Source organism: Ailuropoda melanoleuca, chromosome 2 (assembly GCF_002007445.2).
Source record: "Ailuropoda melanoleuca isolate Jingjing chromosome 2, ASM200744v2, whole genome shotgun sequence".
Lineage (NCBI taxonomy): Eukaryota > Metazoa > Chordata > Mammalia > Carnivora > Ursidae > Ailuropoda > Ailuropoda melanoleuca.
In genome coordinates, this window is record NC_048219.1 from 9,542,187 (window position 1) to 9,559,974 (window position 17,788).

The 17,788-nt window shown below is 61.4% G+C and overlaps 1 protein-coding gene across 3 annotated transcripts in view; it reads right to left on the reverse strand.

Moving 5' to 3' along the window:
• Positions 1-2,403: 2,403 nt before the first annotated feature.
• SDC3 (syndecan 3) overlaps positions 2,404-17,788 on the reverse strand; it is a 36,953-nt gene continuing 21,568 nt past the window's right edge. The window contains exons 1-5 of one of the 3 annotated variants that reach the window (XM_034648085.1): positions 16,711-16,837; positions 11,539-11,656; positions 9,245-9,858; positions 7,285-7,576; positions 2,404-6,567 (exon numbers count right to left, since the gene is read on the reverse strand). In XM_034648085.1, the coding sequence (XP_034503976.1) occupies positions 6,401-6,567; positions 7,285-7,576; positions 9,245-9,858; positions 11,539-11,656; positions 16,711-16,779 (1,260 nt within the window). In that variant the 5' untranslated portion in view covers positions 16,780-16,837 and the 3' untranslated portion in view covers positions 2,404-6,400. Of the gene's footprint in view, positions 6,568-7,284; positions 7,577-9,244; positions 9,859-11,538; positions 11,657-12,588; positions 12,874-16,710; positions 16,838-17,788 lie in introns of those variants that run through there. The other 2 variants (XM_034648078.1, XM_034648073.1) reach the window with 2 other exon arrangements.

A 17,788-nucleotide genomic window follows, 5' to 3' on the forward strand; every position in this document is an offset into this window, starting at 1 on the left:
TAGAGGGCCCACCTGCAGGCCGGCAGAGAGAGGGTGGGCGGCCTGGGAAGCTGAGAACACTCTGTTCTTCTGGCAGCCTGGGCAGGCAGCCGTGACCTCTTGGGCTGTGGGAAACAATCCACTATTCTTCCTCCTTCCCCCTCTGCTCGCTGCCCATCCCTGAGCCAAGGGGCCCCCCGAGAAAGGCGCCACGTCCCAGAGGCTCCCGTGCACCCACGCGCCCATCTGTGCAGCCCCTGCGTCTGATTCCCAGGCGCCCAGCTTGGCCCTCACGGGCCCAGGGCTGGAGTCCTAGTTCACACTAGAGGTGATAGTGACACTCGGATTTCTGCCCGGGGTCTGAGTCATTGCCTTGCTCAGAGGCGGCATGCTGGGCCCTGCAATCGTAGTAACAAGAACGGGGACAGGCACGGGAATGCTGAGGGCCTGCAGTTACACAGCCCCTGCCTCCGGCCACGCAGGCTCCACGTGCCACCCATATGGGGCAGGTACCACTATTGTCCCCACTACACAGGTGAGGATACTAGCACCGGGTGTGAATAACTCGCCCAAGGCCACTCAGCTCGACAGGGGCAGGGCTGGGATTAAAGGCATGCGGGTAGAAGCTGGAAGGCGCAGAGGGGCCCGGGGTCCCCGGGCCTGCTAGCTGCTCTCAGTACGATCACCTATCATCCTCACGAGTCTCCAATACCCGCACTTGCACGTGGAAAAACAGGCTCCGAGAGGCCACGCAGCGAGCCCCAGGGCGCACAGCCGGGCGGCTGGACTCTGAGAGCGCACTCGGCCGGCCGAGGGGCTGGGAATGCCCTGCCCGGGAATTCAGCTGAGAAGGTGAAGGGGGCCCTACCGGAGGGAGACGACTCTAGGCTGTAGGGATTCTTTAGAGGGCGGAATCACCTTCCCAAAGCCTCCTGGACCAGGGGCCGTGTCCAGAGCCTGGCCTTGAATGGTGGCCAGCCAACCCCTTACGTCACAGCAGGCTTCCCACTGGGGCCCAGATCTGATCAAAGCTCCAGGTAGCACAGGGCTGCTCCCTTCACCACCACCACCCTTTTTAAAAGATTTTATTTATTTGAGAGAGCAAGAGAGAGAGAGAGGGAGCACGAGAAGAGGAGGGGCAGAGGGGGAGGGAGCAGACTCCCCCGTGAGCAGGGAGCCCAAGGTGGGACTCGATCGCAGGACCCTGGGATCATGACCCAAGTCAAAGGCAGATGCCCAAATGACTGAGCCCCCTTCACCCCTTTTATAGCTGTGTGGTCCGAGGCTGTCAGGGGAGCCATTGTCCGAGGTCCCACAGCGAAGACCCAGGCCTCGGGGCCCGGACAGAACTGTCCAGGGTGAGATGGATGGGGGCGTGGGGGGTGGAGGTGTTGGCTGAGGAGAAAAGACACCCCCACCCATTACTTGAACCCCAGAACCCCCAAGACCCTGGGTGAGTATCACATTCTAAGAGCAATAAATTTCTACAGGAAATATTTGTGGGCTGTGGAGTGGTTTCCCTTGGAGGAGGAAAGTTCATGACCATGACACTCATACCTCAGGGCCACCCCAGGGCAAGAGGGCAGACCTGCTGTGCACCCAGAGAAAGGCAACACTGGAGAGGCAGGTTTGGGCTAAAAACGAAGGACTTCTCCACAGGGAGAGTGACCCGCTGGTCCCCAGGATACACCAAACCGCCAGTCACAAGAGGTGCGCGGGCCGGGGCAGGCCCTCGAGGAAGGATTTCTACACCCAGGGGCCCAGGGCTGGGGGCCAGCACAAGGCCTTCCCAGTTCTATGACCCTGTGAGCCTAGGGCTCAGTCTGTGGTTCCAGGTCAGGGAACTCCTCCTCTCCTGACGTTCTGTTCTGTTCCAGTTCTGTCCAGAATGTTCTTCCTCACGTAATCCTTAACCCATTCCATTTAGGGGATGGTCATTGCTATCCCATTTCACAGGTGAGAAAACTGAGGCTCAGAGAACTCGGAAGTACCTTCTCCAGCATCAGAGCTAGCAAATGTCACCTGAGCTTGAAACCAGGCCTACCAACCCCAAAGCCACCGAGCCTTGGTCAATCTGATTCCAATATCCTGTGGTCCCAAGATTGTTTCTTTGTGGCCTGAAACCAGTTCTTCCCCTGGAGGTGGACCACAGGGCCCTCAGCGCCACCACAGACTGCCCCCCCCCAACCACAGCCCCCACCCGGCCTTACCACTGTCAGCTCTGTGGTTTCCTGAACACTCAACCAACAGCAGTTTTGACCATAATGGTTCCCACGAGGGGCTGCCGGTCAATTTTCCTTGCTCGGTTCTCAATTTCTCCAGAAGGGGAAGGTAGCTCAGGCCCAAGGAAGGGGGACCACGGGCTGCCCCTCCCCACGAAGCATCCATGTTTATCTCACACTCAGGCCACACTGTATCATTTCATCTTAATTTTATTTCCTCTTATAAATGGGCACAGCACGGGAAGTGTTAAAAAAAAAAACCACACACACACATAACCAAACAGAAACAAAAAAACCCAAACAGCTCCTTCACAAGGCTGGGACAGGTGAGGACCCATGGTGGGGCAGGCACCTGGGCCTCTTTTCCAGTCTTTTCCCTCCACTTTTCCTTAGAGATTTGGCCATGAACTCAGGACAGGTATGGTTAATAAACAGGTTATGGGGGAGAGAAGGGGCAGGGAAGGCCCGGGGGAGGGAAGGCCAAACTCCCCCCCACGCCAGGCCGGGTTCTTGGAGGGCTCTGTACAGGAGAAAGGACACACAGGAGGGACACTGTCTTCCGGGGGCTCTCTGGAGCCACGCTGCCTACGGAACTATTTACATATACTTGCCAGGCTGGGGCTGGGCGCTCTGAGCTGCCAGGTGGCTGCTGGGGAATGCTGGAACCATCGGCCCTTGGATGGCAGCCCCAGGACCTGGTCTTGGCATCTCTGTAAATCTGTACAGTTTGTCGGCTTCTATTTACAGGCAGGAAGCCTGAGGAAGCAAGTCCGGGGTGATGGCCTCCAGGAGAAATTCAGGAGAGCCGAGGAGGTGGTGGCCACTCTTGCCCCGCCCAACAGGCAGAGATCATCTGCTTCCTGTGCTCAGGGTCCCAGCCTGGAGGCCTGGATGGATGGTTCTGCCCAGCGGGGAGTCTGCCCTGAGCCGCCCAAGCCACTGCCCGCAGACCTGCCTCACCCAGCCCTGGTCACCACCCAGCCACCTCCAGGGCTCAAGGGGACAAATCTTTCAGGAGAGGTAGCCCCTTCTGGCCTCCTAGGGAGACAGAGCCTGGGTTCTGAAAAGTCACAGCCAGAGGGGGACCCCAAACTCCACCTCCCAAGGCCCCCGCCGCCCTCCCTGGCAGCCGAGGCCCCAAGAGGTTCTCAAGCCACATGAGCTCCCTCCCCTTTGGAATTTGCCCTGCTTCCAGGAAATGCCAGGGCCCTCCCCGAGCACACTCGGGTCTGGCCAGACACACCTGGGCAGGCCCTGCACACGTCGCACCGTGTGCCCAGGCTGGGTGACAGCCCCGCACCCACATTGCACCTAGGAGAGCACCAGCTCATCCTTTTAACCGACCTCTCTCTTGGCCCGCCCTAGCTGAGCCGGGCTGGCTGGAGTGGAATTGGGCTAGTCTGACTGTTCAGTTTCATGAGGATAAAGCCTGGGCCTTTGTCTCAAGTCCAGGGCTCCATGAACAAGGCCCTCGGCCTCTTCCCTCAAATGCAAAGGACAAAGAGAAGAGGCCAGTGCCAGGAGGCAAAGCCCCAAGCCCCAAGTTAGAAGCCAGCCCTCAGGATGTGGGGAGTCAGGCCTGCCGGGGCCAGGCTAGACCCACGAATGCCACTCCAAGCCCATTCCAGCCAGACCAAGCCCAGCTCACCCACCCTTGCTGGGCCCCACCCCACCCCACCCCACCATGCGCCCTGGCCCGTGCCGGGGTCTCCCACCCTGGGCCCACCATCTCTGGATTCGTGTCCTCTCTCCTCCATGCTCCCTGGCTTCTCAGCCTCGGCCTGCCCAGGCCTCGTCACCAGAGCTGCTGGCCCCAAGACAGCAGCCCGCCAGGGAGCAGGGTAGAGAGAGGCCGGGACTTTGGTCTCCGCCTCCCCCAGCCCTTCTGCTCCAGGGACAACCGAGGCCATGTCACCTCACCTTCAACAGATCTTGGGCCCAGGGTGCCTCCCCTCACTCCTGCCCCCTTCAAAGGCTGGGTTCCTCACAAGCTTCCGGGCCCCACCCAGGGGGACACTGAGTCTACAAGACAGAGCCCCGGGCTGGAAGTAGGATGGTGGAAAATACAGGGGGTGACGTTCCCTGGAAGCTCACCCTCACCACCTCAGGCACCCCTCCCCCTCCCCCTGCAGAAGTCTGCTGCCAGGGAGTCTTGAAAAGGGAACAGAAATAAAAGCTGCTGACTTTAATCTGGGTCGAAGGTGAGGGGTGGGGGTGTGAGCACCAGCCAAACACAACTCAGACCACATCCCGTGGCTTCGGGAGCCCCCACCAAGCACACTCTCCCCAAAGGAGATCTGTGGCCCCACATTTAAAATATCTACAGAAGCGGCCCCCTTGCAAGGGTAACAAAGAAGGGGGAGGCGGGCTGAGGTCTGCGGCACCCCCACCCGCACCCGCTCTCAGCTCCTGGCTTGGAGCCATGCGTCTGGACAGGCGGCTCCCAGCGACAGGTCCATCCAGCGGCACCCAGGAGAACCATCAGGTGGTTTGGCCAATGAGTGAGTCAGTGTCCACGGGGAGGGCCCCAGGGCGGGGAGGGCCCCAGGGCAGGACCGAGGTGGGCCTGGCAAGGCCGGTGGGGGGAGGGAGGGTGCAGGAGGCCCCGGGTGGCAGGGCCCACCCTTGCAGGCACTTTGGGGACTTGTGTCCTGGGAGGCAGAGTCAGCCCCTAGCTCAGAGCAGAATGGGGACACAGGGAGACCAGGAGCCAGGCCACATGCCCCTCCCCGCCCCGGGCTTGTGGTCCTGGGAGACCCAAGCCCCCTCCCTAGCCTGGGGCCGCATTCCAGGAACCAGCCTGCCTTCCTCAGCAAGGCTCCTCGAGAGTGGGGGGCTGGCCCTGGACTAAGCCCCTGGCGAGCGATGGAGGGGAGGGAAACAGGCCTCACCGGGTGTGTGATGCCCCGGGGCGCTTGTGGCAACATGCCCTCTATGCCACGCATTATTCCAGGAAAGGCAAGGAAGTGCCCTCCTCTTCTCCCATGCGGGCACGGGGCTGTGTGGGGTGAGACCGCATCCACGTGGATTGTGTCTGACGTGCCGGGGTCACTGGCAATGCGGTTGGTGTCGGCGTCGTGGTGAGGGACTGAGTGTGACAGGGCAACTCAGGGGACCCAATATGGGCTGACTGTCCCAGCTTGACTCCGCCCTCTCCAGTGAGCCTGAAAGCTGGGGACAACATGCGTGATGCCACAGTGTACATGGATGGGGGCAAGGGGGGCCGAGAGCGGGGCAGGCCGCACCATCACCACCAGGCGATGATGTCTGGTGACATGCATCGTTGTAAGCACTGGGGGGATGTGAGAGTCAGCATCTTTGGAAGAATGTGTGTCTGTGACAGGTCTACACCAGCTGGCTGGTCGGGACCGTGTATGCTTCTGTCATCGCGTACTTCCGTGTGGGTGACATGATGCGTGACCATGTGGGAGATGGTGTCTGGGCAGAGGCCCACTCGCCAGAGGGAGGTCCGAGCAGCCCCCCCTCCTCGCCAGTGGCCCCCAGGTGCTCTCAGGAAGTCAGTTCCTTAGGGGCAGACGGGGTGAGGCCTGTGGTACGTGTACACGGGGCAGGGGTGAGGGGAGCATGATCCCACAGCCCCAGAGAGGCCAGGACAGAACAGACTGGCGGCAGCAGGTACCCCCTCCCGGGCAGAGAGGGGCCCTGGGACAGCGGCGAGAGGCTGCTGCAGCGTCTCAGTGATTTCAGGGCTGAGCCTGCCCAACGCTTGTCCTGGGAACCAGCCTGGGTGCCTCTCTACCTCCAGGAGACCTCAGCCAGCGCTGGGGGACCAGGGTGGGGCTCAAGCCCATCTCAAGCCCCACCCCTTCTTCCAGCAGCCAATCCGGAGCTTCCTTCCTCTGGTCTGTCTGACCTGAGGTCCTGAAGCCAGCTGATTGTGGGGAGGATGGGGGGGTGGAGAGAAAGACACACACACACACACACACACACACACACACACACACACACACACACGAGATGAGCTCGTAAGGGCACAGTCGAGGGCAGATGGCAGCGCCCCCTGTCCTTCAGGCAAGATCTGTGTGAGGCTGGCAGTCTGGGCAGACCTCGGGAGGGCGGGCGGAGATGAACTGGGGCCAGGCTCCCTTCCAGGCCCAGTCCCAGGCCAGGGCTGGTGGGGCTGGGCCGGGGGCTAGGCAGGGGGGTGACGCTGAGCTACGGGAGGCACTGTGGCTCCGCTAGGCGTAGAACTCCTCCTGCTTGTCAGGCTTCTGGTACGTGACGCTCGCCTGCTTGGGCTCCTCCAGGGTGTAGCTCCCCTCATCCTTCTTCTTCATGCGGTAGATGAGTAATGTGACCAGGAAGGCGGCGAACAGGGCGCCCACCACCCCACCTACAATCACAGCTGTGGAGGAAGAAGACAGAGGTCAAGGGCTAAAGATAGGGCGGGACGAGCTTAGAGCCTGGGCAGGGGGCTGAGGCTGGGGGTGCAGTGAAGTCAATTCTAAGCCCGCCAGCACTGGCTGCCATTCATAGCCCCTCGCTGGGGCCTGGCTCCCTTCCGGGAGCCTGATGTACACTCACAGAATGCCCACACCCACGCTAAAGGGAGGGGCCACGGTCCTCGCTGAGCGTAAGATGTCATCAGTCGGAAGACGCTCTGATGTTTTATGGACATTATGAGAGCAAAAAAGCACCAGCTAAGCTACAACACACCCCAACTATGGAAGGGCCAGCCCCGCTCTACAGAGGAGGAAGAGGGGGCCTGGAGAGCTGAGGGCCCTGCCCGGGGCCACACTGCCCCACGAGTCCAGAGACTTCAGCCTAGGCAGGTACTCAGGCCGTCAAGGCTGGGGGCAGGTCAAGCCAGAGGAGGGGGTCAGAGATAAGGGTCCAGGGGCTGAGGTCCAGGGAAGCAGGCGTCAGGGTCAGGCCCTGGGACAGGGGACGGTCAGAGGAGGAACCAGAGGGCGGGTCTGGGGGGTTGAGTTCCCAGCATTCCTTCCCTAGGAAATGAGGCTCCTAGAAACCCATACCCTGACCTCTTCTCGGGTTCCTAGAGGTCAGACTGAGGCCCGACCAGCTGCCTCACTCTGGGCTCCTCCCAGGACCCAAGCCTCACCTACGAGCACCTCCTTCCGCTCCAGGATGCTTTTCTGAGGCAGCTGGGCAGCCGAGCTGCCTGAGTCGATGGCATTGTCCAGGAGGCCGGGGCCTGGGCGCGCGCCCTTGGGCAGCGTCCCAGGTGGAGGTGACGGCTTGGCTGCAGCCGCATCCACGGCCACCACCTCATTGGCTGTGTCTGGCTGTGTGGTCTCCTCCTCTGGCAGCTCGAAGTCCCCGCTGGGCCCCCCACTCACGGGCACCTCTGGCTCATCCCGGATCGTGGTCAGGACGGACTCCGGAGTTGGGGTCTGTGGGGAGGGTGGCATGAGCCCAGGAGCCAGGCCTGCCCGCACTCTTGCCATGGGGAAGCCCACCCCCCTGTCCCCCACACATGACCCCACATCCCCCGTGGGTCTGACACAGAGCACTGGCTATGTGCCAGGCATGGTGCTAAAACACATTATGGGCATTGGACCCTCACGACATCCCCGGGAAGGCGGTTTCATTGCCCCTAATGTACAGAGCTGGAAACAGGCTCCGAGAAGTGAAGTGACTTGCCGAGGACACACAGCTAGGAAGTGGTGGGAGCAGAACTAGAATCCCGATCTCTCTGGGCCTCCGTGGCTGGTGTCTGTGACCACCACACTCTAACTGCCCCTCTTCTCCCCTGGCCACGTCCTGTGCCCAGCCCGCCTCTGTCCCCTCTCCCTCTAGCTGCCTTGGTGACCATTCTTGGGAGACTGCTGTCAAATTGCTGTGTGGGGGCTGCTCGAGGTAGCCCGGCCCGCCGTCCATGTACCTGAGGCAGAGGGGAGCCCCTCGGCCTCGGGGTCTGTCCAAGAGCACATATGCAGGGCACCATGCCCCCTGGAGGCGTGTCCAGGGAACCAGCCTGGGGGCTCCCACCGCCTGGAAGCAGGACCAGGGCTTGGATGCCTCACGGGTGAGCGTGGGGAGCGGGGCCTGGCGTCCTGCTCTCCATACCCTTCCCGCCCAGCCGCCAGCCACACAGGCTGCCCCGGGGGCTCAGAGGAGCTGAGGGCAGGGCCTGCACCCTGCCGGGGCTGGCCCCACCTGACGGCAGCTCTGCCACCTGGTGGCCCTCGTTTCTGTACCCCAATCAGTGCCGCTACCTCCCCTCCGCGCCCAGCTGGCCCAGCTTGCCCAGCAGGGAGCGGGCTACTCCTCCCATTTCCTTGACCCCATGCACCCTGACATCTTCACCCTCTTCCCTCCAACCCCCCCACACACACACACACAACCACACGCTCATGCACGTGCGTCCCCAGACCCCAGAGCCGACTGCAGGGCTCAAATCCTGCCCCTGCTGTCGCTGGGGAAGAGGCCGCACCACCCTGAGGGGCGGGTGACGGCTGAGGGATGGCACGGGGCCACGCCGGCAGCAGGCCGCCTGCGTGAGCTGCGGGTTCTCCTCTCCCACGGCCTCCCTCAGTCACCCTCAGACTAACAACAACAGCGATGTGGTGACAATGACAGTAGGGAAGCTTCTGGCTGGTTTACCGCTGCCAGGCACTGTTCCAGGCACTGGACAATTCCTACCACGCTACAGTTCACATCCTATCATTTCCTCCTTCTCGCAGACGAGGGAAGGGACGTACAGAGAGGACCGGTGACTTCCTGAGGTCCCGAGGCTCCCACGGGCAGTGGGAGAACTCCAGGCCGCAGTGCCCGCCTCCGGAGTCTGCGCTCTTCACCAGAACGGCCAGGCCCCCGGCCCCGCCCCCCGCCACCAAGCTTTGCCCACTTCCTTCCCCATCCACGCCTTGTCCTAGCATCCTGGTTTCCCTTCTCTCCCCGGCCACCTCGACCTCTGTCCTCATCACTCCCAGCCTTGGCCCTCCAGCCTCATGCCTCTCTCACCCTCTCCATCCCCAGAGCATCCCAGCCCTCACCGTGCCCAGCTGCATCCTCCCTCCCCCAGGCCCTGACTCACCCTCCTCTCCCCACCTGCTCACCTGAGCCACCTCCGTGGGTCCAGGGGCAGTGGTGCCCAGGGGCAAGGTGCTCTTCTCAGGGATGTCAGGCTCCTGGGTGGCAGCTGGCCTGGGAAGGGCCCTTGGCCTGGAGGTAGCGGTGCTGACCATCCTGGGGGTTGGGGCCTCTGTGTCTAAGACAGCCGCCGTGGTGGGAGGCGAGGGCGCCGCGGGGGTGGTGGCCCGGGCCGTGGCCGCCGTGGTCAGTGGAAGAGGCAGAAGCCTCCGCATGCCGGTGGTCCTTATGACGGAGGTGGTGGCCGTGGAAGGGGGGGCCGCGGGAAGGCTGGGGGCGGCAGTGGCCACTGTGGCGGGCGCCGTGGCCACAGTCAGGGCCCCCGCAGTCGTGGTGGCAGTGGTAGCCGTGGGAGTGGAGGTGGTGGTGGCTCTCTGGCTAGGCTCTTCTGGGACCTCTGTCACCACAGGGGGGTTGGTGGCCGGCTCCGGAGTGGGGTGCTCTGAGGGGAGCTCTTCCAATGGGGTGCCCACAGGCTGGATGTCCACGGTAGGCAGCACTGCAGGTGTGGTCGACACTGCCATGGCCACATCCGGGCTGAACCGCATGGCTGTCTCGATGCCGGACTCCTGCTCGAAGTCTGAGGGGGCGGGGGAGAGGAGAGAGCTACGGAGTTGCACGATTATGAGGGCCGTGAGGGCCCCAGGTAAGGAACGACCATCAAGATGCGGGGGTGGGGGGTGCTCCCAACCCTTACTCTACACAATTTTCCCAGGACAAGATGAGGGAAAGAAGGAAGGCACCGCCTGGCCAAAGGTTACCAGTCGGCTGGTGGCTGTTCCCTAAGTCCTCTCTGCCTGGCCAGAATTTCTTCGGGGGGCACCTCTTCCAGGAAGTCTTCTCTGATTATTCCAGACCACCCAGCCTGGACCTTCTGGCAGGTTGAATCCAGGCAGTGGCAACTAAAGCCCTACAGGGTTTTTAGCCCTTGCTGAAGGCTGGGGGCAAGCAGGGGAGTGGCATTCTGGGAAAAGTCAGCCCTGGGTACCCCCTACCATGAGCATGTGGTGGTGGGCACATTCAGGGCTCCCCCAGAGGCACAGGCCACAGGCAGACAGCAAGGAGGGGAAGAAGCCTTCCTACAGGGGACTGCTGGAGTAACCCGGCTGCGTCTGGGCCAGGACACGTGAAGGGGCCCGGGAGGAAATGAGAGAGGGAGAGAGAGAAGGTGCAGCCAGCTCCCGGGGCGCCTGACCCGGCAGAAAGAGGAGGGGTGGAGAGCAGCCAGAGAGGTTCGGGAGGAGAGACATGACCCAGCAGAGATGGATTTTACGAAGATTAACTTGCAATACGCTTACAAGGAGTAAGCTAAAGCAGGGAGACTCGAGGCAGGGGACCGCGGGAGGCCAGGGCTGTGGCACACAGACCTCCTGCCATCCCATCGGACCGTCTTGCCCCCTCCCTGGGCCCAATCTCAGCACAGACTGCTTTAAAAAAAAAAAAAAAAAAAAAAAAAAATCCCACACCCNACCCCATGTGGGGCTCAAACTCACAACCCCCAGATCGAGAGTCGCACGCTCTACTGACTGATCCAGCCAGGTGCCCCGAGCACACAGCCCTTTTGCTACCGTTTTTCGAGCTCCTTCTCTGTTCCAGACCCTGACGTCTTATGCTGAAGCCTTCCAGAGGCTCTGAGAAGAAGGCATACTTATTCCCATCACTCCCAAGCGAGACTGCAGGGCCTCAGAGAGGGGGAGTGGCTGAAGGAGGTACAGCGGTTTGGGGGCAAAGCCGGCATTCAAACTCAGGGCACCTCCCTCCCTTCGCACGGCTCTGCTGGCCTTTCCCAGGGCCAGGCCACGGAACCGGGCTGTCCCAGGCACGGAGGAGGCATCTGCCCCTTTCCATCGCTCCCCAAACCTGCCCCGGGCCACCGCTGCTTGGATGGGAGGGGGCCACCTGACCCAAGCTGAGTCAGCCAAATGATCTCGTCGAGGATGTGCCATTGCCCCCTAGACATGGTTACTAAGTGCCTGCAAGAGGTCAGGGCAGTACTGTCACCTGGGTCACTGAGGAGCGTCTGTGCTCCCTGAAGGGGGAGGGGAAGCCTGCAGGGGAGACGTAAGCAGTGCTCGCAGACAGAACCATGGGGAGTGGGGGGTCCTGAGCTCTGAGGTTCTCGAGGCCCTGCTTCCAGCCCCAGGAGGATGGTCTGCCCCCCTGCCTGACCCCCCGCCCCACCGTGGAAGTGAGCCTGCAAGGGCCCCTGGAGGCAGCCAGCACTGCCCACACACCGGGAGAGGAGAGGGGAGGTACTTACAGCCCGAGCCCGACCCTGAGTAGAGGTCATCCAGCTCATCGTCGGGGAAGGAGTCGTCATCCCCAGAGCCCTCGAGGTCCACGGGCCTCTCAAAGTTCTCGCTGCGCCAGCGCTGAGTCTGAGGAGGGCAGAGTCAGGCACAGAGCTCAGCACCTGACGCCAGCAGCCTGGACCGGCCCGGAGGGTCAACAGACGCGCTCACAGGCCAAGTGACAATGAGGGACAGCACCAGGTGTGGCCAGCCCGTGGGCAAACAGAGCCACGGCGGGCCTGGTTACCACCCACCCAGGGGCCAGGGTAGCAGCCCCATCTTCCTGCCTGACCGCCACCCCTGGGGACCAGGCCACTCGCCCATGCCCTGATCAGAACTGCTGGGTGGGAGAGCTGGGCTTCGAGCCAGAATGCTGGCTTTGAGTCCGGCTCCAGCTCTTAAGACGTGCGACCGGGGCAGAGTTACTTAGTCTCTCCCTGCCTCATACTCATTGCCCATAAGCAAACAGTGCCCACCTTCTTGGGGCGCCGTGAGCACGCAGTGGGCTAACGCGGGGGCAGTGCCGAGCACCTGCTACATTCAGGTTAGCGTGGCTCTCGGTGTGACCACTGTCATCAGACCCACCCTCAAAGTGCCTGTCGCAGTCCTCAGGAACGGAGGCGGGGCCCCCATTCCGCAGAGCAGGGAGCTGAGGCCTACGCGGCCGCCCCGGGTCACCCGACAGCACATGACGCAATGAGAGTCAGACTCTGCTCAGAACCCGAAGTTTCAGACCTCACAATCCCAAAGGCAGTGCAGTTAGTCCCATCGGACAGACATGGGGTTTGGGGAGCTTTGGAGCTTTGGGAGGGAAGTACCTTGGGTAAGAGTGGCTGGGGGGAAGGGAGAGAAGGGAGGGCAGGCTCTGGCCCTGGCCCTGGGCCTTCCCCGAAACAGGAAGTTGGCCCACCTCCCCGCAAAGCAAAGTAATGCCTGAGTTAGCTCAGGGCCCAAAGGCCCATTTCCACCTCAACAGGGTTAGAAGGGGTCAGGGGGGCTTCTCGAAGGGTCCAGCTCACCTGGCCTAAGACTCCTCCTGGTGTCAGAACGTGGGGAGGCCTGGAGCTGGGGCCGTCCCTCCCCACAGCAACCCTGCAGTGAGAGCCAGCACAAGGGCAAGCAAGGCAAGAGAGCACCCCCCACCCACCCCCAAGGGCAGGCTGGGCCCCCCAACCCCTGCCACACCTTTGACCCTGGCTCCAGGCTGGACCCAGCCAGTCCCTGGCCCTGAAAGCTTTCCCAAGCAAAGGGAGATGGGTGCCTGGGGCCCAGGTCTGGACAACCAGCATGTGGGGCTGAAAAAACGGAACAGAGAGAAAGCATCTCCGGCAGAGGCAAGGGAGAAAGCACAGACTTCGAGGCCGCCCTCCAGCCTCCCCTGGGCTCCCTCTGTACCCCTCCACTTGCTGGACTCCAGCCCCGCTGGCCTGGCAGCACTCTATTCCTGGAATGTTCTGCCTGTCATTCACGCCGTTCTCTCTACCCAGAACATTCTTCCTTCCCCGCCCCTCACCTTGCACCTTTTGCCCAGCTAACCTCTCTGCCCCTATCACTTCAGTCGAGAAGCCTCCCTCCTCTGATCTTTCAGAGTACCCTGTGCTCAACTCACACCTGCCACCCCTGCTTGCCTGTGTCCTCACTCAGTGACTGCCCCCGCCACCGAACTACACCTTGATGGACGGAGGCAGGACCTCGCCTGGCACACAGTAGGTACTCAGGAAGAATCTGCTAAGGGACCGTTGCGCTGGGAGATGGGACTAATTCCTGGGGCAGGGGTGGAGTAGGGGCAGGCTGGAGCTGCAGCCGGGGGAGCCCCGTCACGACAGGCTCTTACTTTTCGTCCTCACCGCATGTCAGAATATCGTGAGCGCGGCTCTGAGGAAGAGTCCAAGCATCCGCACCGCCTGCCCGACGTGGGGCACCACGAAAGGCGTGTGAGCAGAGGGGGGACCGGGTCAGAGCTGCACGCCGTGCTCAGCCTCTCACACCCCCACCCCCGCCTGACCAGGCCCCCTTCTGGGGTTCACACACAGCTAGGGCGAGGCCCCCAAACCTGGCTTCCTGCCTCAGCTCCGACCACCTGCTCCACAGCCCTACCCAGGCCAGCCAGGGCAAGAGGCCAGGGCAGCGAGCCAGGAGATTCCCCCCCATCCCTGTTACCACACACACACACACACACACACACACACACACACACACACACGCCAAGTAATGAATTAATCAGTATTTACTTGCTACCAGTGAGTCATGGAGTGGAACAATTAGCGTAATTGCTCCCGTGCCTAATTGCTGGGTCTTTCTTGGTTTTAGACATTCCAGGAGCTCAGAGTAGCTCTCATGTAACTCGCCCCAGCCCCCATCTCTGCCCCCACTGACCGGAAGAGCAAATCCCAAGACACCCAGATGAGGGAGATGGAAGGCTCCCTGCACTACCAGCCTCTTCATGCTGGGCCAGCCAAGCCAGAGTCCCCTGGAGACGTTCGACGCAATTCTTAGGCAAGCAGCCAGGAGCCAGAGATGGGCAATTCCTGCCCAGGGCCACACAGCAGGATGGGGACTGAGCAGGGACCAGTGATCAGACTCCCGCTTGCAGGCAGAGCCACCGTCACTGTCTTTCCATCCTTCCGGAATAGCCAGGGAGTAGCTGAGAGACCTCTAGCTGGGAGGAGGGGTTCTAAGAAGTCTGAGGTTCCTGGGGAGCCCCAAACTGGAGTAAATGTGGGGGCTGAAATAGGGAGTCCACATGATTCCTCAGTGACCAATGCCACACAACAGCCTCTCAGATCAGCTTCTGGAAGGGCCTGCACGAGACCAAAGACTCCCCCCAAAGCCACAGACTCCTGAAAGGACATGCCCAGAAACAGAGGGAGAACACAGAGACACACCCTGGTACGCGCGCCCTAAAGGCAGCCAGAGAGGCATCTCATGTTGGCGAGTGTTTGGGTACAAACAGGTGCATGAGGGGGGCGGCAGGCACTGAGCGGGGGCGCACACTGTGCAGCTCTGAGGCTCAGAGACAAGCATGGAGCCTCCTGTGAACCCATCAGCCTCCACTCAGGTAGCTCTCACCTAGATACTATTCATCCCTAGCTCAGTAGCCATCGACATGACAACCGTTACCATGGCGACCATCTTCTCCATGCTAAGGACCAGGAGCTCCAGCTCCCCACAGAGATGCGGTGGGGGCAGGAGAGGGAAAGATCATGGAAGAACAGAGAGGATGCCAGGGAGGGGGCCGGAGGGCGGAGACGCAGGGCATTGGGAAGCCAGGGGTCAGAGGGGCACAGGGGGGACCGGGCGGGGGCGGGGCAGGGAGGACTCGGTGAGGGAGAGAAAGCAGAGAAGGCGAGAGTAGGAGGCAGAGGAAGAGAACTCTCTCACATCTTAATTTAGCCTCACGCTCAGCACACAAAGCTGGGGAAGGGGCCACCTCAGTGATTTTCCAAACCTACATCCAAGAGAACATCCTTCCTGAATAATAAACGGCCCCCAGATGAGATGGAAGGAGGGATGGCCAACAGCCCAGTCATCCCTGCACTCACCCCGGGAAGCTTACCCCAGGGGGACACCTGTGGGGGTGGCGGATGGGGTACAGGATGCCATCTTGCCCAGCCCTGCCCCCAGAGCCAGCTGAGTGCCAGGCTGACCCCTCCCTGGGCCAGCTGGTGGGGGCAGGGGCTCAGCAAGGGCCCTCCCAGGAACACTGCAGGGGTGCTGGTGGCTGCAGCTCCCAGGGGACCAGGAGGCACTGGAGGAGAGATGGGGGCAGGGAACTGAGCAGGAGAGGCAGCAGGGAAAGCCTCAGAAGTCACAAAGTGCCAGAGGAGGACGGTGACCACAGCCTTCAACCCCCAAAGGACCTCTCCATTTGCATAATTCCCTGCATAATTAGCATAATGATCCAAACCATTCCCTTAAAAGAGCATTGACTCTAAAGGCCCCAGGACCCTGCGGCCTGCCCCTGCCCCTCACTGCGCCCTACCTCCAGAGAAACTCACCCCCCCATGTTTGATAAACACAGCCACATGGCTAACCACCCCCGCACTGCAGCTAGCAGGCAATGCGGCCCACACCCTCAGGCACACACACCCAGCTGGGCCCCCCCCCATGCAGCGACACACACAATTGGGAGCAACGTTCGCCGACCCCACCCTGCGTGCCACCTCAGCTCACAGACAACACAGCGCAGCCCCCACCTCACCCGGGGCCCATGCCAACCCATCCCCAGGTCCAAGCATGTTCCCTAAGTCACACATCCCAGCACACACTCCCCAGGGCAGGGACACAGACCTCATGGGCCACCCCCAGCCCACCTCCGGCGGCCAGCCGCACAGCCCCTACCTGCAGCTCCCGGAGCAGCGAGGGAAGGACTGGCCTCCCCAACCCATGCTTGGCCTCCACCTGCGCCCCCCAGCCCCACTCCCTCCCTGTGTGGCCTCAGCTCCGAACTCCCCCAGCGCCCCCCACCAATGTCCAGGCGCCGTCCACACACCCAGGGGCACCGCAAACACGCCTTGGGCTCCCAGACCCCACTCGAGCCATGTGCCCCGAAGTCGACCCACCGCATCATGGTAAACCCCGCTCCCAGAGCCCCACCCGCAGGCCCCTAATACCTGCACCCCTCAGTCTCTTCCACACACACACACTCACACACACACGCACACACACACACACGGCCCCCTTGGCAGGGCTGCCACACCCCTGCCATTCTTCCTCGCTGCCCCCTCACTACCACCCCCTCTTGACCCACAGCGTCACCCCAAAGAGGAAGCGCAGACTCCCACGGTGATCAGAGGGCCCCCCTCACCACGACTCACCCCCACCCAAACCCCTTCAGAGTCCTAGAGCGGCTCTGCAGGGGGACGGACCCAAGTCAGGGGGACTTCAGGGATGTCTCCTCATGTCAGCAGGCACTCACCCCGAGTGCAGGGCATGCATTCAGGGAGAAAGCCAGGGAGCCCCCTACCCACACCGGGAGAAGCCTGGGGTCGCTCGGGCCCCGCTCCTATCCGCCTGCCCTCCTCCATCACAAGCCTTCCCGGAGAAACAGGGTAGCACAGAGGTTAAGCCAGAAGGGATCAGCTCCTCCCGTACTACTCGTACTACTCGGGGGACATCAGGCAAGCCTCTGACTCTCTCACCTCAGCTTTCTCATCTGTAGAATGGGGGTGCGGAAAATAGTGCGGAGCTCCTACAGTTGCTCTGAGCATCAAACAGTATCATACAGGTAACCGGCTGAGCACAGGACCCAACACGCAGAGCTGAAGAAATCAACACAGCTGCAATTATTGTTAATTACATGCTAATCTTTCTATTATCCTTTCGGAAGATTTTATCTCCCTTAAGCCTTACCATCCTCCTGGTGGAAAATAGAATCAGGATGATTACACCCATGCTACAGACGAGGCTACTAATGCCCAGAGAGGTTAAGAGGCATTGCCAAGGCCACACAGCAGGAGAGAGTGCAGAGAGAAAAAGAGAGGTTGGATGAGCCAGGAGAAAGGGTGGGTCACAGAAACAGACACAGACACACAAATTAGGTCAGCTGGCAGGGGGCCAGGAGCCCAGCACCCCTGTGCACCGCTAATCATACCGCAAAGGCTAAGAATAAAATCAAGTATAATTAATTCTGCCCAAGCTTCCTTCCCTGCGTGAGCCAGACTCGGGCGCCACTCTCTTGGTGACTGGAGGCAATGTGAGCAGGGGTGGGAGCCCCGCTCGAGAGTCACACAGTCTTGAGCTCGAGAGTCACACAGTCTTGAGTTCAATTTCAGCTTGGCGGACTTGCTGGGTGACTCGGGGCAAGTTACTTAACCTCTGTGAGCCGCTCTTTGGTGAAACACGGACACGAATTACACAGCGGCGTACGTACGCTACTCATCTGTCGGCCTTACCCCGGCACATTTCTCACCTCAGTCCTTACCTCAAGGCTAAATTAGGCCTCAGTGCTCCCTGAGTTTCACTCTTCCATCTTACAGATGTGAAAACTGAGGCTCGGAGAGGGGAAAAACTTGCATCACCCCACAGTTAGGGGGGTGGGGGGTGGGGAATGAGCCTGCCAAGCGGCACTTGGGGAAGGGAAGTGATTTGTCCAAAGACACACAGTGACGTAACTGCTCGCTCGTGGAAGCGGGGTGGTCTCGGCAGAGCCCTCTGGGTCCCCCCACAGGCTCTGTCCCCACCAGTCCCTGTCCCCAAAAGGCCCTCAGTCCTGTGAGA